The sequence below is a fragment of the Echiichthys vipera genome (assembly GCF_963691815.1).
Source record: "Echiichthys vipera genome assembly, chromosome: 4".
NCBI classification, from domain to species: Eukaryota; Metazoa; Chordata; class Actinopteri; order Perciformes; family Trachinidae; genus Echiichthys; species Echiichthys vipera.
The window spans coordinates 20,946,073-20,966,184 of record NC_139829.1 but is presented as its reverse complement, the minus strand read 5'-3'; the positions used below and the strand labels follow the sequence as shown (position 1 = coordinate 20,966,184).

Genomic DNA, 20,112 nt, shown 5'->3' with positions numbered 1-20,112 from the left:
TGTGATAATATTCTGGATGTTTAAATTGCTGGGGTCCAACTGACCCCAAGGATAAGGGGTGTTACTAAAATGTAAGGGTAACAGGAGATTTAAACCCCTGACAAGCTTCAGCTGCTTGATAACGAGCAGAGCATTAGAATCAGGTGTGTTAGAGCAGAGAGAAACCTAAAACATGCAGGACAGTGGGCCCTCTAGGAGAAGGGTTCCCCACCCCTGACTTAAACAAACACACATAAGACACATACAACTTTTGAAGCATGAAATAAAATTTTATATAAAACTGTCAAATCCTATTTCTTTGAGGCATCATTCTATACAAAACATGTTTGATGTAAGAAATCATTCATTATAATTAGCTCCGTCTGCACAGGCCACTCAGGTCCTTATTTGTTCACAGTCCTATTTATAAGCCTGTGAATGTTCTCATTCGTCCAGGTCATCGTTATCCTCAAAGCAATTTCAGTCAAAAGCAACTGAAAAACCCTGGTCAGTGTTCTGCCGAGGCTTCGACAGAGACAACGGTGTTTGGGGAAGTTCAGTCCTTCGGTTCCCCTCCAGTTTCCATCGTTTCCAGAATCCCCTCCATCACTTCTGCCCTTCGCTGCTTTTTGGTGGCCACTGTCATGGACGATAAATAACATGAAAAACAAAAATAAATTAATAAACAGCGTGGTTGTTTCCCTTTCTGTATATTGTTAGAAAAGTTGATGGATCCACCATGAAAATGTTCAGCCGTTTTCCTTCTTAACGTCTCTACGGTTTCCTCAGCATCGGCCCACTCGAGCACAAGGCGTCTCCCGTACAGATGGGTGCTGTGGCACAGTGCAGCAAATGCTTTCTGTAGAGATAAAAGGGCATAGTATTTATTATCACAATTAATTAAGCGCTAGTGGTCAGCAGGATTTCCTAAATACATGTCTGAAAGCTTACAACACACACAAACCTTAGCGTCCTGTTTGGTGATGAAGTCAATAAAGCCAAAGCCTCTATGATTCCCTGAACCAGCTGCTTTCTTTGGAAGACGGACTGTCTTCAGCTCACCAAATGTACTGAGAGGACAGAGGGAAGAAATCATAGTGTTATTAAACGATCTCACAACAAACCTTCTCCACACATAGAGCAAATAAAAAATACTTGTGTGTGTATGTGGCAACTACCAGAAGAGTTCTCGGATTTCCCTGACAGTGGCTTGGAAGGGGACGTTGCGCACAAGGATCTTGGATCCTGTCTGTTTCTTCTCGTCTTGCTTCTTCTTGCGTGAAACCTCAGTAGTCCTGCAGAGAGGGAAAAGGACTGAGTAAGTAGTGACAACACAAGGGACGTTTATATGCTAAACTGCAGGCTAAATTATGCCCCACAAACAGTTGCAGTCAACTTTTGAAATAATGAAAAACTTTTACCAATAAGTTACATTTTAATGCACATTTCAGCTGATAGATACCAATATTTTTAGACTGATGCAGACGTTCCCATGCACTTAATTAACTGTCCTGTCTTCTTACTTAACACTTACCTTTAATACACTTGCAATTACGCAATATCTTATATTACAGATGTGAATCCTTTGTAAACTTAATTAATGGACCACCTTTTTAATTCTTCCCCACATTCGAAGTTCACTAAAACGCTTCTGATGAACATCTTACCTTGTGGCTCTCTCAGAAATCTTCAGCTCCAGTTGGTGATCATCCACAGTACAATGCTGGTGGATGGTCGAGAGAATTAATAAACTTCAGCCAAGAACCAGGTTGTAGAGAAAGTTTGTGAGAGTTTCAACAAGGAAATGGTGAGAGTACCTGTAGTTGCCTCAGGGCTTTCTGTGCTGCCTCTGCTGTCTGATACTGAACAAAACCGTAGCCCATGGACAACATCTTGCCTGGAAATCAAACCAACATTGTAAAGGTGGTTGTTAACTCTGATTCAGAGATCAAAAAAACACAAAATATTAATAATATTAATAATAATACAGACTGAAAATAAACAAAATACAGAAATGATCTTCTAATAGAATCCCATGTGTTCAAATCATATTCTTTTTTCTATACCTAAGTATACGCTGTTGTGCTACATTTACATATGTGAAAGATCCTGCTTTTAATGTTTGGCACCTGTTTTATCTTTCTTCTTGGAGACGGTGCAGGACGTGATCTTGCCACATTTGGAGAACGTCTGCAACAAATGAAGAGAACAATATTAATCATGCTATGATCCAACCCTTACTCAAAACATAACGAGTGTTGAATTTATGAATTCACCCACCTCCTGTAGTTTCTCCTCGGTCGTGCTGAAATTAAGATTCTTAATGAAAAGTGTGGAACCAGGAGCAGCTTCCTCCTCCTCTTCTTCTTCTTCTTCTTCCTTTTCATCCTTCTTCTCTTTTATTGCTTCCTCTTTTTCTAATACTTGGTAGACAGAACCAAAGATATGTTGGTTATTCCAATTATCAATTACTAATTAGTACTAAAATTGTGTATTGTAGGTTTATAAGTGGATTAAAGGATTAATTCACCAGGTTGAGGTTTGGCCACAAACACCCCCACAGGCGCCCACTCCAGATACAGGGGAATGTGATGGAACTATGGATTTCAGAGATACAGTCAGTGCAGTACAAGCTTTTACAGTGCCTCAAACATATGCTGCACCTGCAGGTTTTGCTTGTATAAAGCTATACACACCTTGCTGTAGGCCAGCCGAGTGAAGGCTCGTTTCGCCTCAGTTGGCTCGAGGAACTCGATGATGGCGGTGAGGCCTGAGGGTGGTAGCAGAACTCGGCCCAAAGAGCCATGAGGTGAAAAAAGCTCCTCCAACTCTGATGCTGTCACTCCAGCTGGAAGGTTTTTCACCAGGATCACAGTTGTACTCCTCGCTGCCGCCGCCTGTACAGCAGGGGAAACCACTTACGTAACTGGACTGCGATCACTGTAAATAATTTATAGACAATTTAACAACAAGTAAATGTGAGTTTGTATCACGCATACCTGACTAAAAGAATCCAGACTGACACCATTGTCTAGTAGAAACTGCCGAGTCTCTTGAACGATCTGCGTCTCTCCCAGAGCCATCCTCACTGCAAGACTTCCCTTTGACTCCTGCAGAGAGAGGGCAAGGACCAGAAGTATGAAGAAAAATGAATGTGCACGTAATTCACATGTTGATGTAGCTGCAAAAGATGAAAAAGTAGATGGTCACAAACACAAGAGCCCTCTATCCCCACAAAAATTTAAGTCAAAAGCAATTGGACTTGTTGTTTGTCTATGAAGACGTTTCACCTCTCATCTAAGAGGCTTCATCAGTTCATGTACACATCTGACCAGGCTGGGACTGGTCCAACTATCTGGTGTGAGATCCAGGTATTTAACCTCTACAGAGGGCGTGCACAAGGCCGGTGATGTCACTGGAACCCTTCGTGCTAACGACCGTCATTAGGGTGGCAGTGGTTGGTGGGAAGTCGGTTTCGACTTTGTTAGTGCTCTACTGAGTCTTAATGACAGTCTTTGGACGAAGTTCAAAGCCTTCTCCTCTACCTCCTCCATGTATAGATTTGCCACAATAGGTGATACTGGTGAACCCATGGCACAGCCGTGTTGTTGTCTGTAAAATTTGCCATTAAACTGGAAATATGTGGTGTTGAGGCACAAATCCAGAAGTTGGCAAATGTGGTCTGGTTTGAGATTTGTTCGGTTGTTTAAGGAGTTGTCCTGTGTGAGCCGCTCTCTTACTGTGGCCAAAGCCTCCATGGTTGGAATACAGGGGAACAAGGAAGTCACGTCGTAGGATACCATGGTTTCATCTGGATCCATTTTTAGGTCTCGGACTTTGTTCACAAAGTCTATAGAGTTTTGGATGTGGTGTGTGGTGTTGCCCCACAGTGGTGTCATGATATTGGCTACGCGCTTGGCAATGTTATAAGTGACCGAGTTTATGCTGCTGACAATGGGCCTGAGCGGGGCCCCTTCTTTATGAATTTTTGAGAGTCCATATAAGCAGGGGGTTGATTCCTGGGGATAGAGCCTGTCATATTGATCTTTGGGGATAATGATGACCTGGAAAAATATTCACAGCCCTCTCATTCATTTGAATAGGAAAGCTGCGTCACTTTAGCATGGGAAGCCAAATCAGAGGACCACCGACATCTGTGCGGCGATCTCCAATATGCACCTTCTTAAATGTTCAACACAGCCCAAAACTGTCATATGCCATATTAAATAAAGATTGTATAGTTTTCCTCCTCATTACTGAGATGCAGGAGTCCAAATTTTGAGGAATGAACCAGGTCCAATGCAGGAATGTTTTCGGTCTAAAGAAGAGGATGAGGCGTTACTCACGTGGTCCAGGACTTGGCTTTTTGTGGTGTTGTATTTTTCAGCAATGGCATCTGCCACTGCACTTGTGCCCAGAAACAAAGTGTTCCAGTTGTGGGAGCTAGAAGGAAACATTACATCAATAAGAGGAATGAGGCACTGCTCATGTTATTGAGCAGACACAGAAATAAAATGATTCTTCCTTATGAGTAAATAGAGTGGCGAAGTCCCGTCCCTTCCGCTAGACCCCCATGGGACCTCTGAGATTGTTAAAAATGAATGGGTCTCAATGCAGATAATTTAAGTACTTGCTGGTCTCAATCGATCCATTCCCTGAATTAGAAATATGTTGTTTGTGGATTTAAATGATCATTTTGCATGTCAAGAGTTTGACTGTTTATAGTGCAATTGTTCCATTTCATTCTGTAGAGAAAACACATGTGAAAGACTTAATGTAATGTCAGGTATGTGATGTCACGGCATCACCCTTTCTTACAGTGCAAGTTAAACTCTCCACATGCCCCGACTTGTAATGGTTTTCAACCCTTACGATACTATTATCCTCTCCTTGGAAAAAAGTGATGAAGTGGAGCAGAGATATCGCCATGTCTGTAACAGAGTTCCAAGCGTAAGTGGTGACATTTATCATTTGCGTCGAGAGCAGCGAAAAAAACCTGCCAATATCAAACTTCTTCATGATAAATCGTAGGGTTTTTTTTGGATGAAAACCACAAAAACATATGTGAAATTTATGGCACAATTCAATTGGGACTAGAAAATCATTTGTATTGGCCATAGGTTTTGCATCAGAAATTCATATTGAGGTCCCATGAACCAGAAATACAAAGGCGGAACTTCACCACTTTATACAGAGAAGCCACAAAATAAGAGGTTTAATGTGATTATATACCTTGAACTTGATGCTTTATTTTTAGCATCTTTTTGCCGTTTGTAAGATGAAGAGCCGGCACCACCAGCGTCTGAAGAATCAGTCTTTTCTTTCTTCACTGTGGAGGGAAGCAGGTGAAGCATTCTGCCCTAAAAGCACGAGAAAATCAATGTTTTTAATCAGCCTCCGTTTCATTTGAAGAGGAATTTGTACTACCCAGACGCCATTACAGGTCCTGTGGTGTAGAGAGGAATCTCATACATCAGTTGGAGATCAAATACCTGAAATATATGTCCGTCCAGCTGAGCCAGAGCTGTCACGGCATTCTCTGGTATCATGTACGTTATGAAAGCGAATCCTTTAGGTTTCTTGGTTAGGTTGTCAATAGGGAAGAGCATCTCAGATATAGGACCTGTAAAGATTGTAAAATTATTATCACCGCAGAGGAGACGATTGAAAGCCTGAATGAACTTGTGTGCGTATGAAAGTTGTTTTTAATTCACCGTGTTTAGCAAATAGCTCTTTGATCTCTTCCTCTGTGCAGGTGTAAGGAAGGTTCCTGATGAAGAGTCGACCTGACTCTGCGACATCTTCCTCCTCCTCGTCCTCCTTGAGCTTCCTGGTGAAGTTTCTGTCAATTTCTTTGTCCTTTCTGTCTCTCTTGCCCTTAAAGGCATCCACACGGAAGACCTCAATGTAACGCCCGCCTGAAAACACAGAGGCATGTCACCGTCACTCAGAAACAGTCCATTTAACATACAAAATAATGACACAAATGTGAGAATAGGAGATAATATGCCTCACCTATGTAATCTTTGTTCCTCTTCAAGGCCTTTTCCACCTGTTCATCAGAGTGCAAGTCCACATATACATAACCTGAAGCACAAACATAAGACACCAGTGCAGATTAATGGGGTTGTACACAGTCAACATATTTATAACATATGGGAAACTATCTAGCCACCAGATATGGGTCATACAGGACAATACATCTATATCATATGATCTATTGTTAGTGTAAATTATGCTGAGGAAAAACAGAAGTACATTAAAAAGGCTTTCAATAATATACCTGTTCTATTTCCGCTTTCGTTCTTCCCAATTCTGATAGCTGCAGGCTTCAGCGGTGTCATGAACTCTCGAATTTGTTGCTATTGATGTCACACATAAAAAAATACGTTGGTGTAATAGATGCAGACATCAACTATACAGAACATCTTTAAAGAGCCTCTGAAGCTCTTCTTCACTCACCTCTTTTACATTGAAAGGGACTCCTCTCAGCTTCACTGTGAACTCTGTCGTTGGCTCCGTCTGCAACAAACAGATGTGGATGTAAACCAGAAAACAAACACTCTGCTGTATTCAACAGTAATGTGCAGGTGTGCAGGTGAAAGTCACCTCTTGCTTGGCAGTTTTCTTCTCTTTGCTCTGCTTCTTATCCTCAGAAGAAACTGAGGTCTTCGTCTTTGATGTGGTTTCTCTGTCCCCGCTCTCATAGGCGCTGTCTGTGTGCTGCACAGGAACACAATCTTCATCTTCTTCATCGCCCTCTTCGTCAACATCCTTCCCTCCACTCTCCTCCATGGTGTCGTCTGTCTGGGCCACCTTTGAGCGTAGGTAGTCCATATCTGATAAGCCAGACTTCAGCGCTTCTTTTGTGGCACCTGAAAGCAACGACAATATGTAGACCAATCAATCACGCACACCCACTTTCCTTTCTTACTTTTCCCACTCATATTGTTTATTTCTGAGCTTGTTATGCGAAACATTTGTAATATAGTAATAAATGTATTCATTATTTGTCATTGAGAACTGTAACCAGTACATAATGTTCATTAATCTGTTGTATCCTATTTCATATATTTATTTCACTGTATATTGGGGATCTCAATCACAAAAAGGTTGTGAGTAAGGTTTTATTTGATGCCATACCCATCAGTTGTGTCCCAGTTCAGGGGCTGAACTCTACAAAAGGACGTGGCCCACAAACATGGGACCTTGAAAAGACTGAACCAACTTCTCCTCCAGAGACCGTAAAATCAAACATTTCCAGGTTTCGTAATAAAAAGTTGCATGAAATGCCATAAAATGTTTAAATAATGGAAGTAAACTAGGGAAAGTGTTGCTAAGTTAACGAACACATGATTCTGAAATGACAGTTAGTGCACCTGGTTTATGGTAAATGTATACTTTAACTCAGTGTAAATCCCCCCCAACATAGGGACACTGCTTTCATCTACCTTCACTAAGAAGGGACCGCCATTACCAACCTTCATCTTCATCAGCATCTTCCTCCTCCTCCTCTTCCTCCTCCTCTGACTGGTCTGAATCAAAGTTGAGGTAATCATCCGAAGGAACCTTCTTCTTTTCCTGAGCCTTCATCCGTCCGCTGTCAGGATCCGTTGTTTGCTGCTCAGTGTCATTCGACCAAGTCGGTGCTTGGCTTCGATTCTTATGTACCGACAGAAACTCCTTGAATCCCTGGTCCTCTTCCAGCTGACACACACAACAAGCAGACACACAGTGATTGAAACGGCACATAAACGCACCGTCACAGTCATTGATAAACCTGAGAGTCATAAGTGCATGACAAAATAATCCTGCAATTCCTTGAAACTATAAATAATCACAGGTAGTTTAATGTAGAATGAATTAAATAGACTGATGGCCTGACAAGTCTATGGAATAAAAATGTAAATTATGTACATACTAACATTTCATTGAGGCTGTTTTAGAGCTGGATATCAATTTATTTATTTATTGTTGTTGTTACAAGTGTATGTGTACAGTATCATTCGAGAGTTATGGTACCTTTGATACCTTATTATGATAAATATTATATAATTAACATGCTTTTCTAACTCTCATTTCATTTAGCAGCTAAAGTTCTCAAATGGTAAATGTTTAAAAATTTGATTTAACTCAGGAACTTTTTTATTACAGAGTTACCAAAGAACATTATGAATCTATCATATGCACAGTTGTCTTTACACTTTGCTATGTGCACATTTTGATTGGTACCAAAGACATTTATCCACATTCAGGTTTTATATAATTAACATTTACCCTGACACATTTACTCACATTTCCAAGTGCGTTGTTGCTTTCCTTTTTCTGGTTCTTTTTCTGTAGACAGAAACATTAACACATTATTATTGAAGTGACAGTGCTGCAGAACGTAACGTTATTCTCCACTGCAGGTACCTTTTTTACGTCAGTGTCAGCAGGAATGGATGTTTTTTCTGGGGCTGAGCTCTGGGTGTGTTTGCTCCAGGCTCTTGCTTTAGTGGGGTCTCCAAAGGCCTTACACATCTCCACCTGGAACACACGACAATGCAGGACAAAGCTGTCATCCATGATGGGGAATGACTCCTACCCCCTATAGGAAACTCTAACAGCACTGGAGAGCTCCTTCAATGAGGGACTGCTTCACCCAAAGTGTGTGAAGGAGCGTTATCGCGGGTCTTTTTTCTTTCTGCAGCCGTCAGACTCTACAACCAGCACTGCTCCCAGCAGACCACACACACCAAAACAATAATAATAATAATAATAATAATAATAATAATAATGACAATAACTGCACTACAATGTTCACCAAATGGGTTCACTTCACAGTGTGAAATACTTAGTTCAGGTGAATTTTAGTCACAATGTGAAATACTAATATTTCACTCTGTTTTACTGTAAATTTAAAATATTTTAAAATATTGTATATATTTTTTATTCTTATGTTTTCTATTTCTCTGTGTTTATGTTGTTCATATTTTTCTATTTTTTTCTATAACTTGTAGTTTCTTATTGATGCTTCTTCTATGTTGTAAATAAGGAAATTTCCCTTTTGCGGGACTAATAAAGGAATATCTTATCTTAACCATGGGGTTCACATATGGAAATTAATAATAATAATAATAATTTATTTATTTATATAGCACCTTTATTTTATGTTAAAAAAGTTTATAAAGTGCTTTGACAGCAAGAGAAAATGCAAAAGCACAGAGAAATCCATACACATGTTTACATATATACACAGCAACAAGGCAAGATAAACGATGGTACACTTTTAACAAACAGTGAAAACAACAACAACAACAACAACAACAACAAAATTAACAGATGGGAAGGTGAAAAGACAATAAAAACATAAAAAGACGACATCACTTTAAAGCAAGTCCAGAGAAGTGATTTAAAGAAGCCACTGGTGGTTGACTGCAGCCATACCGTCACTCTGGATGTGTCCACGAAGCTCTTGTTGAAATGTTTCAGGGCGCTGTTCGCATCTTCCTCCGCTTTAAAACCCACAAAGCCGAACTTGCGGAACTTGCCATCCTTGGTGAACTTCAGAGAGCAGTCTGTGACGGTGCCAAAGGCAGCAAACATGGACCTGAACCTCTCCTCCTTCATCTGCACACAACACACACACACACACACACATCCACACACACACACACACACACACACACACACACACACACACACACACACACACATCCACACAACACACACACACACACACACATCCACACACACACACACACACACACACACACACACACACACACACACACACACACTTATTACATCTTCTTCAGGTGAGCACAGCGAAACTACACTAAATGTGTGCTGAACGGGTTACTTACCCCATTAGGGAGGTTTTTAACGATGAGTCTCGACATAGTTGTAGTAGTTGTAAGTCCACTATTACAGCTTTAGCTTGGTTTTTAAAGAGATGTCAACAAACGAGCGTGGACGCTTCTCTAGGACGCCATGTTGAGTGGGAGGAGCCTTCTTCTTCTTCTCTGTCTTTTTTCTTGGCGGTTTGGCAGACAACATTTACCGCCATCAGCTGGTCTGGAGTGAGGATCAAATAACCTCATAACTCACAACCAATCAATTAATACTACATGTGAAATGAATTAAACAAAAATGCAAAAAAAAACTTTATCCAAATGTTCTTGCAAGGAAACATAACTGTTCTTCTCAGTATAAGCACCCCAGGTTGTCATTTATTTCATGTCCGAAGGGAGGGGTGGGCACGCTAGATAACAGAGCAAAGTGGTTTTCTTGACAAACTGTTGCCAGGTGACGTTGTGCTGGCAGGTAAGGGGTCTAACATCAGGGAAAGTGTGGGCTGATGTGTGCTGAGGTTAAAAGCCTATATGTATCCCTCTGCTTGACTGAAAAAACTCTGCCAAACCTGTTTCTTTTAAGTTTTTAATTATATTACTGTTACAGAGATAGTTTAGATTGTGTGGGGTTGTATGAGGTACTTATCTAAAGTCAGTGTATTGCCTACAGTAGATGGCGGTCGGCACGTCCCCAGGTTCGGAGCATAAGGATATCAAAAAAGCTAAGCCCTGTAGGCCTACTGTGCGGTAAATTTCAAAGTCAGAGGAGTAATAATGACTTAATGTTGCTGCTTTCTCATGATAATACCAGAGAAAGCAACATCCACAGCCTACTGATGAAGACAATTAAATATCAGTGTTACTAGTTCAACAACAGATGGCTGCCTTGTTACCACAAAGAGATATCCCAGTGTTCAACAGTAATCCTTTGGAATTTGAGACATTTATTAAAGCCTTTGAGCAATCAACTGAAAGGGAAACTAACAATAGCAAGGACCGCCCCAACTTCCTAGAACAGTTCACTAAAGGACAACCTAGGAGCGTATGGAAAGCTGCCAATACCTGAGTCCCAATCAAGGTTACCAAAAGGGCCAAATCACTGTTCAAGACACATTTTAGCAAGGAAAGTAAAATAGCTTGAGCCTACATGGAAGAGGTTTATGCTTGACCTACAGTTAGGGCTTTGCAGTCTCATGCTTTCTTTTGAAGAGTATGCTGCGGAGAACATGATCAGCATTGAAGAAATGAACATCACATCCAACATACGGATAATAATGATGAAGTTACCTTACAGACTTAGGAGACGATGGAGAGCTGCAGCTTGTAAGGTTACAGAGCTATGTTTCCAGACCTTATTCATTTAATTGGAAAGCAAGTCAAAATACTCTCAGATCGTCTATTTGGAGATATTCATGACTCAAGAGTTGACACCGGCAAAAAGAGATTTACGGTCAAAGTCAGTATAAAGGAAGCAGTTTTGCCTCTGTAGCAGCTGTTAACATCTCTATGGATGTGTGCCATTCAGAACATCATCTGCATTCTTCATATTCAGCTTAAAGAAAAGGAGAGCAAAAACATTTGAGCAACCCCAAGTGCCAGTGAGCAGACATACGCATTCTTGGATCCAGGAAGTACAGCTACTCTTTGAAAACTTGCTGAAGCAGTTGAACTTAACAGGAACCAGGAGAAGAATACTACTTCGCACAATGGGTCAAAGCAAAGTTGTGTCTTGTGATGCATGTAAAGGATTGGAAGTGTGCAAGCCTGATGAGGGGGTGTTGTTTCTTACACCACCTGTCATCTACGGCAAACGACAACTTAAGTTCTCTTACTTGATCATTTTATAATATCCTGGATTTTTGAGTAATATTTAGGGGAAGTATTAATACTTCTACTAATCTGTCCTCCCCAGTTAAAAGATGCACATTTCAATAAACCCTTTGTTCTCCAGATCACATGCCACATTGAAAGGTCAGAAAGCCCAAATGTCAGGCGGTCTAAATATGATCACTTTGAGGTTTTTTGACTGATTAGGAAACACTTTTTCATCATTTGTTCTTTATTGAAAAGTCTCAATATAGCATTCTTTATAAAAGTTAGAACCGGACATTGATCATACCAAAATATTACATTTTTGATAACTTCAATCATGCTGTATTTAAATTAAAGAGATGTATATGACTACCGGGTACATCTCTGAAGTTCAAGCAAGGCACCACCTTTTAAAGTATGTATTTCTATATAATCTATTGTGTTGTGTGTGGACTATAAATCCCAGTGCAGTTACTCATCTTTGTGACATAAATATTGCGAGACATAAAAAAAGATTTAATTGCTCAACCCTGTGAGTCATGGGTAATATTTCACATAACGGTTGATAACAGCGTAGCCCCTGCTCCATCACCACTGCGGGTCTTTCTGTTGTTGGAAAATTGGAACTCATTCTGGATTTCAACAAAGGTTTTGTTCTTGGTTTCAGGAACGACAATGAAAATGTAAATCGCTGTAAAGGAGCAGACGCCAAAGAACACCAGGAAACAGTACTGCTGCAGCCCAATCTGTGCCAACAAAACAGAAAAAAACACAAGTGAGTCCAACACGTTTTTTTAAAAGCCCCATATTGTAAAAAAGTGAGATTTCCATGTCAGTTTTGATAATAAAGCCAAGGTGCTATATAAATATTGTAAAAGTATCAAAACGTTCAATCCATGGGGAAATGCACTCAGTCTGAATTCAGAAATTGTGCCTTTAAACAAGCCGTTAATGGTTAGAGTTGTGATGTCATAGACGCCAGGAGCACAGATGACAAAGACCTGGAAACGCTGACCAGTCAGAGCAGACAGGGTTTTTCATGGAGACAGATGCTAAAGCCCAGTTCAGACCAAAGATATACGATGAAGCTAAACAGTTTTAGAATGTTTGCACGTAAAACGGGCTTGTCTCATCGTGATTCAAACTGGCTGATGTTGTCACTTGCAACTAAGTTTCTGAAGTCCGCAGCTGGTTTTAGGACATAAGGCACGCCATCTTCTGGTTGAGTCAGCTATAAACTGTGAGCTGGTCGAAATGGTAGTCTTGGACTGAGGCTCAACGAGCGAGAGAGAACGCAAAAGAGACAGAGAAAGTGTTGAGCGAACTATAGACACTTTCAAAGTTGTAAACATAAACAATCTAAATGTGTCCAAGATTGATTCCTGTTGCAGTGAATGTGAATCAGCTGACAGGAAGTTAACAAGGACCAAGGCTGTTGCCTAGCAATGGAATTCCATTAAAAATTGACGCGCTGAAATCAAGAACAAAACAGTGAATCAGGGAAATAAAACGGTATTTTCGCAGTTTCATCACTTCTAGCTGCTACTACTGCAACTGTAGCAAATATCTCACTATCTCTGTCCTCATTTATATTTTACGATGCTATAAATTAATTCCAGATACGAAATAAAAAGCCTGAATAGCCAGAAGTTAGAACCGAGGTACAGAGAGTTGTTGCTATGGAGATGATATACAATCTCAGACACAATATTTTCGAACAGACAGTGTGAGAAAAACAATGTATTTTTGAACATTAAAGCATGTAAACATGTTCTAGTAGAAACAAAAAATGAACCAGAAAATGACCATCAAATTTTTCCTAATTTCAAAAGTAACATGTAATGACCAGACATTTGAAAACAAATATGTATTTTTTGGTCACCTACCACAATAAAAGGGAAGACCAGGCCGATGAAGAAGAAACTCAACCAGTTCAATGACCCTGAGATCATGAATGCTGCTGGGCGTGCGGTTTGTGTGAACAGTTCAATGGTCAAGATGTTCGTCACACCACCTTCACAGAAGAATAAGCAACACAAGAAACCACTGTAAGTCATGCCAACCCTCCTGATTTTCCCAGAAGAGTCAATTTACAATGTTACTGTATTTCTGCTAATGATGCGTTTCGAACATTTATTCCTGTTTATGCATAATTACTGCATAAAATATCAATTACATTCTCTAAAATGTGAACATATCAGATTTGGATGGTGTCAGAGCGGATCTGTGCATCCCTATAAGCCCTAAGGCTCTAAAAGTGGACACCAAATGACGTTTCCTGTCCTCCTCAGTGAGTGAGAGTACTAACCACAGAGCGCAGTGGCATGCACAGACTTTCTAAGGGGCAGGGGACTGATGAATATATAAAATAAATTATTAATTAAATGCCAGAGGGCCGAATTATACTGTATTCTTTACTGATAATAAAAGTATGATTCGAAGTGTTTAACATAAAAATGGTGTTGCAGTGTTATTTCTTTGTTATTTTCATTCTTTAAAAGTCACAAGAATGCAGGAAACAAAGTCTCTAAAGCTCAAATCTTTCTGCACACTTTGGTTTCCCTATTTCTGAGGTCTCAAGGTTGGGAAGTATGCTGGTAGTTATAAATGTTGTGCAACAGCAGGAAACAGAAAGAGGAAAAAGTCAGTTACCTGGTCCTAAGCCAAAACTCAGGATAAAAGCAAATACACACGCCATGCTCAAGTATGGTACTACTGCACTGGCATCCTGAGAAAAGCACGCAGAAGAAATGTTAGCACAAGGTAGAAGTCCCATATATGGTTAGATGTAAGACATAGCAATAAATGGTTTGAATATCAGTTTATTCATTTTTAAGTAAGTCACCTGGAAAGAGAGCGTCAGCGTGAATAAAATGCAGCACACGCTCATCAGTGTGTATCCTCCCATGATGAGCATTTTCCTTCCCAGAGACTCAATGAGCAAACCCTGTGAGGCACACAGCATGTCACAAGACCAAAGAGACCCTCCAGGCAAACAATTTAATTTCATTTTGTTTTTAAGGGATATTATCAGTGGTGAAAAGTAACAAAGTACCTTTACTCAGTGAGCTTAAGTACAATTTTAGTATTTACGTTTTGTGCAGCTTTATACTCCACCACATTTACCTGATAACTATTTACAAACAAAATATCAATTTATAAAATATGATAGTACTTTGATCTGCTCCACTTCCACCAGCTGTAAAAAAAAAAAAAAATACTCCTCACATGTTAAAGCACTACTTTAGGAACATTCAGCAATTTTCTACTTTGTTGTTCTGTTTAACTCTATTTCAGGTGCGCTCTGACTTTACAAACTTTATTCCAACGTGTGATGTTTTGATTAGAAAGATCTTGACTGTTTTGACGTTGTGCACCAACCCTTGTTTATGGAGCATGAAGGTACATCACAATTGTAAGAAAGTAATTCACCAAAAAATATAATGTAAAAATCCTACTTACGCATGTTAAAGCTGTGAGGCATTCACAGGCACCAGTGCCGATGGTCACATACGGTATTTTATCAGCGGGAATACCAGCTTGTCTGAACAAGTAATCGGCATAGAAGTAAATCTACAGGAAATATAGACAAACTATTACAAATAACAACTGCTTGCGTCCAAACAATTGTTTAGTAATAGTTAGCTGTTTTTATGTTTTTAAGTCTCTAAAGTTGGCAATATGGACACTGGGGAATAGATTCAACCTTGAGAGAAACAGGACAGAGGATGTTTGAAGACAACTTATCATTATACGTACAGCATTGATGCCGTTCAGCTGTTGTGCAGCATTAAGCAGCAAGATGGTCAGAAGCTGCCAGCGGACACTGCGGTCAGCGAAGAGCTCCCAGGGTTTCTTGGCCTGGAAATCCACTAAATTATTCTTCTCCTTCACCATATCCTCGTGTTCCCTATCAACGCCCGCTATACCGTGCAATTGCTTCAGGGCTGCAGAGGAATAAAACACATGACAAGCACGATTCTTCTTATCTGATCGGACTATGGGTTCCTTTTTTCAAGGAAAACCTCATCAAAAGGCTTCCTGAGTCAAAACATTTCACATTGTTGAGATCAAAATGAGATCACATGTTTAAGCTTCCACATCTCTCCACCTCAGGTGATTCCAGACAAGGGGGTCGGTCTCCTCAACATTCAAGGATACGCTGTCATGTGCACTAAATCAATCTTTGTAGGCTAAAATCACTCACATTTTTATTAAGTAACTGCAGGAGTTGCAGTCTGGATGGATTACTGAATGTTCCTATCATGCACAGGACCCGGGGCCCATAAAGTCAGGGGCCCTGTAATAAAATGTTGATCACAAATAAATGCACAGTGACCCCAAAGAGACCCCAAATTACTATAGGGGGGGGGGGGGCTCTTACATGTCTGTGCCCAGGGGGGCCTTTGTCTAATAATCCGTCCATGATGCAGTGTAACTTTACCTTTCTTACATCCCTCATCATCGCCTTTGTCAATGAGCAGGTAGCGAGGGCTCTCGGGAAACCAGGGCAGGATCAGGAGCTGCAGGAAGGCTGGGATACATGTGGTGGAGAGCAGAATGGGCCAGTACTCTTCTTGGCCCAGCAGCTCTCTGTGAAATCACACAGAGAAGTTGAACCTAAAAATCACGATATAGTATTCAATGTTGTGAACACAGATTCTGCGGAGAGGATAAAACTTTGTGTGAAAATCAAATGACGACAAAGGGAATCTAAATGACTGAAAACAGACACAAACAAGCAAAAATATACACATACCAGCTATGAATGACCCAAAATGACTACAGAGAAAGCCAAAAAGACCAGACGCAAAATGACTAAAAATAGGGGCAAAACGACTAACATCAACCAAAAATGACTAGAATTCCACACAGAGATGCAAGATGACTAAAAATAGATGCAAAACAACTACTAACGACCCCAAATGACTCCAGAGAACATCACAGAGTTGCGAAATGACTAAAAATAGATGCAAAATGATTACAAACGACCCAAAATGACTACATAGAAACATAAATCGACCACATAGAAAAGTAGATGCAAAATGACTTACAGGCTCTCTGGGTTTAGATGCCTTGTACCTGTAAACAGGCCGCGGCCCAGATGCCCATTGTCTCATAATTTGTCCATGTTACCCAGCATTTACTCACTTAAGGCCAATTATTTGTCCGAACAAGATCCCAATTGTGATGAAAATAGAAGTTCCCATTCCCATGCTGCCACGAAGAGCAGTTGGAGCTATTTCCCCCAAATACAGAGGTTGAACACAAAGGCCAATGCCTGCGAAAATAAAACACATTTCAAAGGTCACATATTAAATATTTATCAAGAATACTTTCACATATATAAACATGTTTCACTCGGAGCATAAATGTATTTCTGAATCATTTACCTGCATTCATTCCAGTGAGAAAACGTCCAATGACAAGAAATTCAAATAATCCTGTAGGATAACTCAGACCCATCAGCAGAGCAGCCGTTAATGCAAATATATTATTGGCTAACAGCGCCCCTTTCCTGGAAAGATAATTTTACATTACATTAGAGTAGAACTGAATATAATAGGTTATATGAAATGGCATAACTTTGTCATATTTTCTCTTCCATACCTCCCCAGCTTCACAGACAACGACCCACCGACTGTCACTCCTACAAGTCCTCCTATGGTGAATATAGACACAATAGTGGACCAGAGCAGGGTGAGAACATTTGCTGATATGTCAGTTTGGTAACGCTCCAGCCAGGTTTGGTTGATGAAATCCTGCACATACTGGAGATAAAAGAAAGAAAAACCCAACATACTCATTCAGCAGGTGAAAAAAAAGACTGATCTGATCTGACATATTAAAAAAGATGCATGCATATTTGGACACTGTGGATACTGTCTTAAAGTAATGTATGTGACAGAACTAGGCTACAGAGTTATATATTAGTGTTAATACAAATACAGCACTGTGCATTCACACTGACAGAAGGGTTATTACCGTCGTGGGAACATTGATGACAGATATATTATATCCATACTGAAAGGTCCCCCCTATACCCGCAGCACACGCAGCCAGCAGAAGTGATTTGTTTGGCAACTGCAATAAAACAGATACAAAACAACAACAACAATTATTTACATTTGATCGTGGGCAGAAACGATGAATGGCGCCTACAGTTCCAGACATTTGAAACTGTTATTTCTTTTATTACAATCCACATACCTTCGGTCGCCTTTTCTCTTTGATTTCTTTGATAAGCAGAGGCTGATATTCATCCTCAAACTGTGTCGGCATTTTTTGACGCTGATGTTTTGCTCAAAGTCCAATATTCTCTGTGGGGTTTGCGCTCAGAGTATATCCTCCGTGTAAAAGAGTGTGCTCTGAACAGGAAACTTAAATGGTGACAGGGAGGCTGAATTTATCCTGAGGACGATACAAGTGATCTGTTGTCATACAGGGGGACCGCGAAGTGAAGAGAATGGACTCCATCAAACCGTGTTGATCCAGATTTCACGCCGGCATAACTGCTGCATCACAATGTGCGCTCCGAAATAAGCACGTCTACACATCTAAGCTGCAGAGAGGCTGATACGCAGACGGCGTTTTCCTAGAAAACTAAATAAAATGAAACGTTTTGAATGCAGGTTCACTCAGTGTGTAGATTTCCAAACAGCGGAGAATGAGACAGATAATCAGTCTAGTTCCCATAGGACTATTAGCATTATTATTATTATTAGAAACTCGTGACAAATTCTTTTGTTTACCATAAATGTCGACTGTCATGAAATGCATGTGTTGGTGTTTCAACCGTTAGATAAGCAGTGAAGTGACGTGAAGAGTGGTGGGGATAATGTGCACACTGAGTGTGAGTCCACAGTTAATAGTTGTAATGGATAAAGTGGACAAACTAATTAAAAGCACAATTATTTAGTCATTTTGGGTTGCCAGGTTGTGAAAAAAAAACCCTCAGTTGCTGATGTTTATCTTCCTCCAGCAGGACAGTTATCTTTGTCATCATGACTCCTCCAATGGACATGCTGGGAAGTATTAGAATAACATCTGGAAAATAAATGTATCAACTGCTTATTAACATGCATAACTAAAGACATGGTGAATGATTAGTATTAGTATTAGAGTATTCACACCTGTACTATAACCAAATACAAAGGATCAACTCCTCCCAAAGGGATTTTTTCACAACCTACAGCAGCAACCCAAACGTATTCTTATTTAGTGGAAAGGGACCAGATGTGCGCACATCCAGACAAAAATACAAGACAAAAAATATTTAATTTCAAGGCACATATGAGGTCTGCACACTGTAAGGCTGCAAATAAATAATCCACAAGACCTAGGCAAGTCTGAAACAGTCTTGTGCAGACGTGCCCTGTCGTTAAGAAGGGATACATGCCATTAAGACTACGTTTGTTTTCATGTGATGTGACATTTCCTCTTCTTCACTTTGATTCGTGCACCGAGCATCATCCAATAAATATAGCAACAAATAAATAAACCCCAACACTTGTCTGCTTAACCTCCCACTACTCTCTCTCTCTTTCTCTCTGGCTAAAGCTCAAAACAAAGCACACATTTCCATTGCAGCCTTCTGAGGTGGGGAATGGTGTTCGAGGGTCAATTTGAACTCACCTCTCTCTTTGATTGTGCAGACTCCTCGCTGAAGTTCATTTTGGCAGCTGCCCTGAAATAATGTTTGCATGGACCATTTATAATGAATGTTCCACTTCGGTCGAAGCACTTAATAGTGAAGTTATAATAGCAGCCTATTGTAATGTGCAGCATATGATCTCAGCTGCAGGGGGGGGGGACTCATTAACTGCTGAAAGCACATTCCTGCATGCTGCTCAGGCTAAAGGAGGGGCAGCTGATCCGAATACAGGAATAATATTCACCCCTTGTTGTCTTAATGAATTTAATGGGACACTTTACTTCATGTACTGACTTATAACCCGTTCCTACATTCAGACATGATCCCAATGTTCTCCATTCATGTGCCAGAAGAAATGCAGCCACTAGAATAGACTGAGAGTCATACAACTGCCCGGAGATAGTATTTTCTGGAGCACACAATAACATTTTGTTTAATTTATTGTACTATCATTCATTGTTATTTATAAATGTATGTATGGAAATCTAATTTGATTTATCTATAAAACATTAAAACATTTTTCTGTTTATGGTCTTCATCATGCGATCACATCAATGGGTTGAAGAAATTCAGGCCAATAGCCAAAGTGCAGTAACTGCGAAATAATAACAGCAACAATAAAATGGCTTTAAAGTTTGTTTACTGTCCCAACAAATTAATAGTTGGCACATTTATGATGTATCATGGTTTTCATGTACACACAATGATAAATTCAATTAACAATTACAATACATTTAAACATTTACATGAATGGAAAGGAGCAGATAAGAAGAATACAATTCTTATATTTGTCTGCCCCTTTTCAACATAATACAAACATAACGACATGGT

At 40.1% G+C, this 20,112-nt stretch overlaps 2 protein-coding genes across 2 annotated transcripts; both read right to left on the bottom strand.

Moving 5' to 3' along the window:
- Nucleotides 1–361: 361 nt before the first annotated feature.
- On the bottom strand, nucleotides 362–9,951 carry rbm19 (RNA binding motif protein 19). The gene is made up of 24 exons (XM_083913141.1): nucleotides 9,828–9,951; nucleotides 9,409–9,591; nucleotides 8,395–8,508; nucleotides 8,275–8,316; nucleotides 7,461–7,686; nucleotides 6,589–6,854; nucleotides 6,442–6,501; nucleotides 6,263–6,341; nucleotides 5,995–6,066; nucleotides 5,694–5,897; nucleotides 5,472–5,602; nucleotides 5,212–5,339; nucleotides 4,326–4,422; nucleotides 2,979–3,089; nucleotides 2,676–2,876; nucleotides 2,510–2,576; nucleotides 2,260–2,402; nucleotides 2,109–2,169; nucleotides 1,797–1,876; nucleotides 1,647–1,702; nucleotides 1,158–1,274; nucleotides 944–1,049; nucleotides 718–838; nucleotides 362–618 (listed from the first exon to the last, which is right to left on the bottom strand). Exons 1-24 carry the CDS (start codon nucleotides 9,861–9,863, stop codon nucleotides 536–538), a joined length of 2,784 nt encoding a protein of 927 aa, XP_083769267.1. The 5' UTR covers nucleotides 9,864–9,951; the 3' UTR covers nucleotides 362–535.
- A 2,227-nt stretch (nucleotides 9,952–12,178) lies between these two features.
- slc2a11b (solute carrier family 2 member 11b) lies at nucleotides 12,179–17,909 on the bottom strand (the record flags this gene model as incomplete). The annotated part of the gene is made up of 12 exons (XM_083912773.1): nucleotides 12,179–12,373; nucleotides 13,514–13,641; nucleotides 14,280–14,355; nucleotides 14,473–14,574; nucleotides 15,090–15,200; nucleotides 15,387–15,574; nucleotides 16,072–16,220; nucleotides 16,779–16,908; nucleotides 17,021–17,145; nucleotides 17,238–17,398; nucleotides 17,613–17,711; nucleotides 17,838–17,909. 12 exons carry the CDS (start codon nucleotides 17,907–17,909, stop codon nucleotides 12,179–12,181), a joined length of 1,536 nt encoding a protein of 511 aa, XP_083768899.1.
- Nucleotides 17,910–20,112: the final 2,203 nt, after the last annotated feature.

What these genes read in the sequence shown, in the direction of transcription:
- rbm19 (XM_083913141.1), bottom strand. Translation starts at nt 9,863, where the DNA reads ATGTCGAGACTCATCGTTAAAAACCTCCCTAATGGG. An exon ending in TTAAAAACCTCCCTAATGGG is followed by an intron (nt 9,592 to 9,827) that starts GTAAGTAACCCG and finishes TGTTGTGTGCAG; the next exon opens with ATGAAGGAGGAGAGGTTCAG. An exon ending in AAGCCCTGAGGCAACTACAG is followed by an intron (nt 1,703 to 1,796) that starts GTACTCTCACCA and finishes ACCATCCACCAG; the next exon opens with CATTGTACTGTGGATGATCA.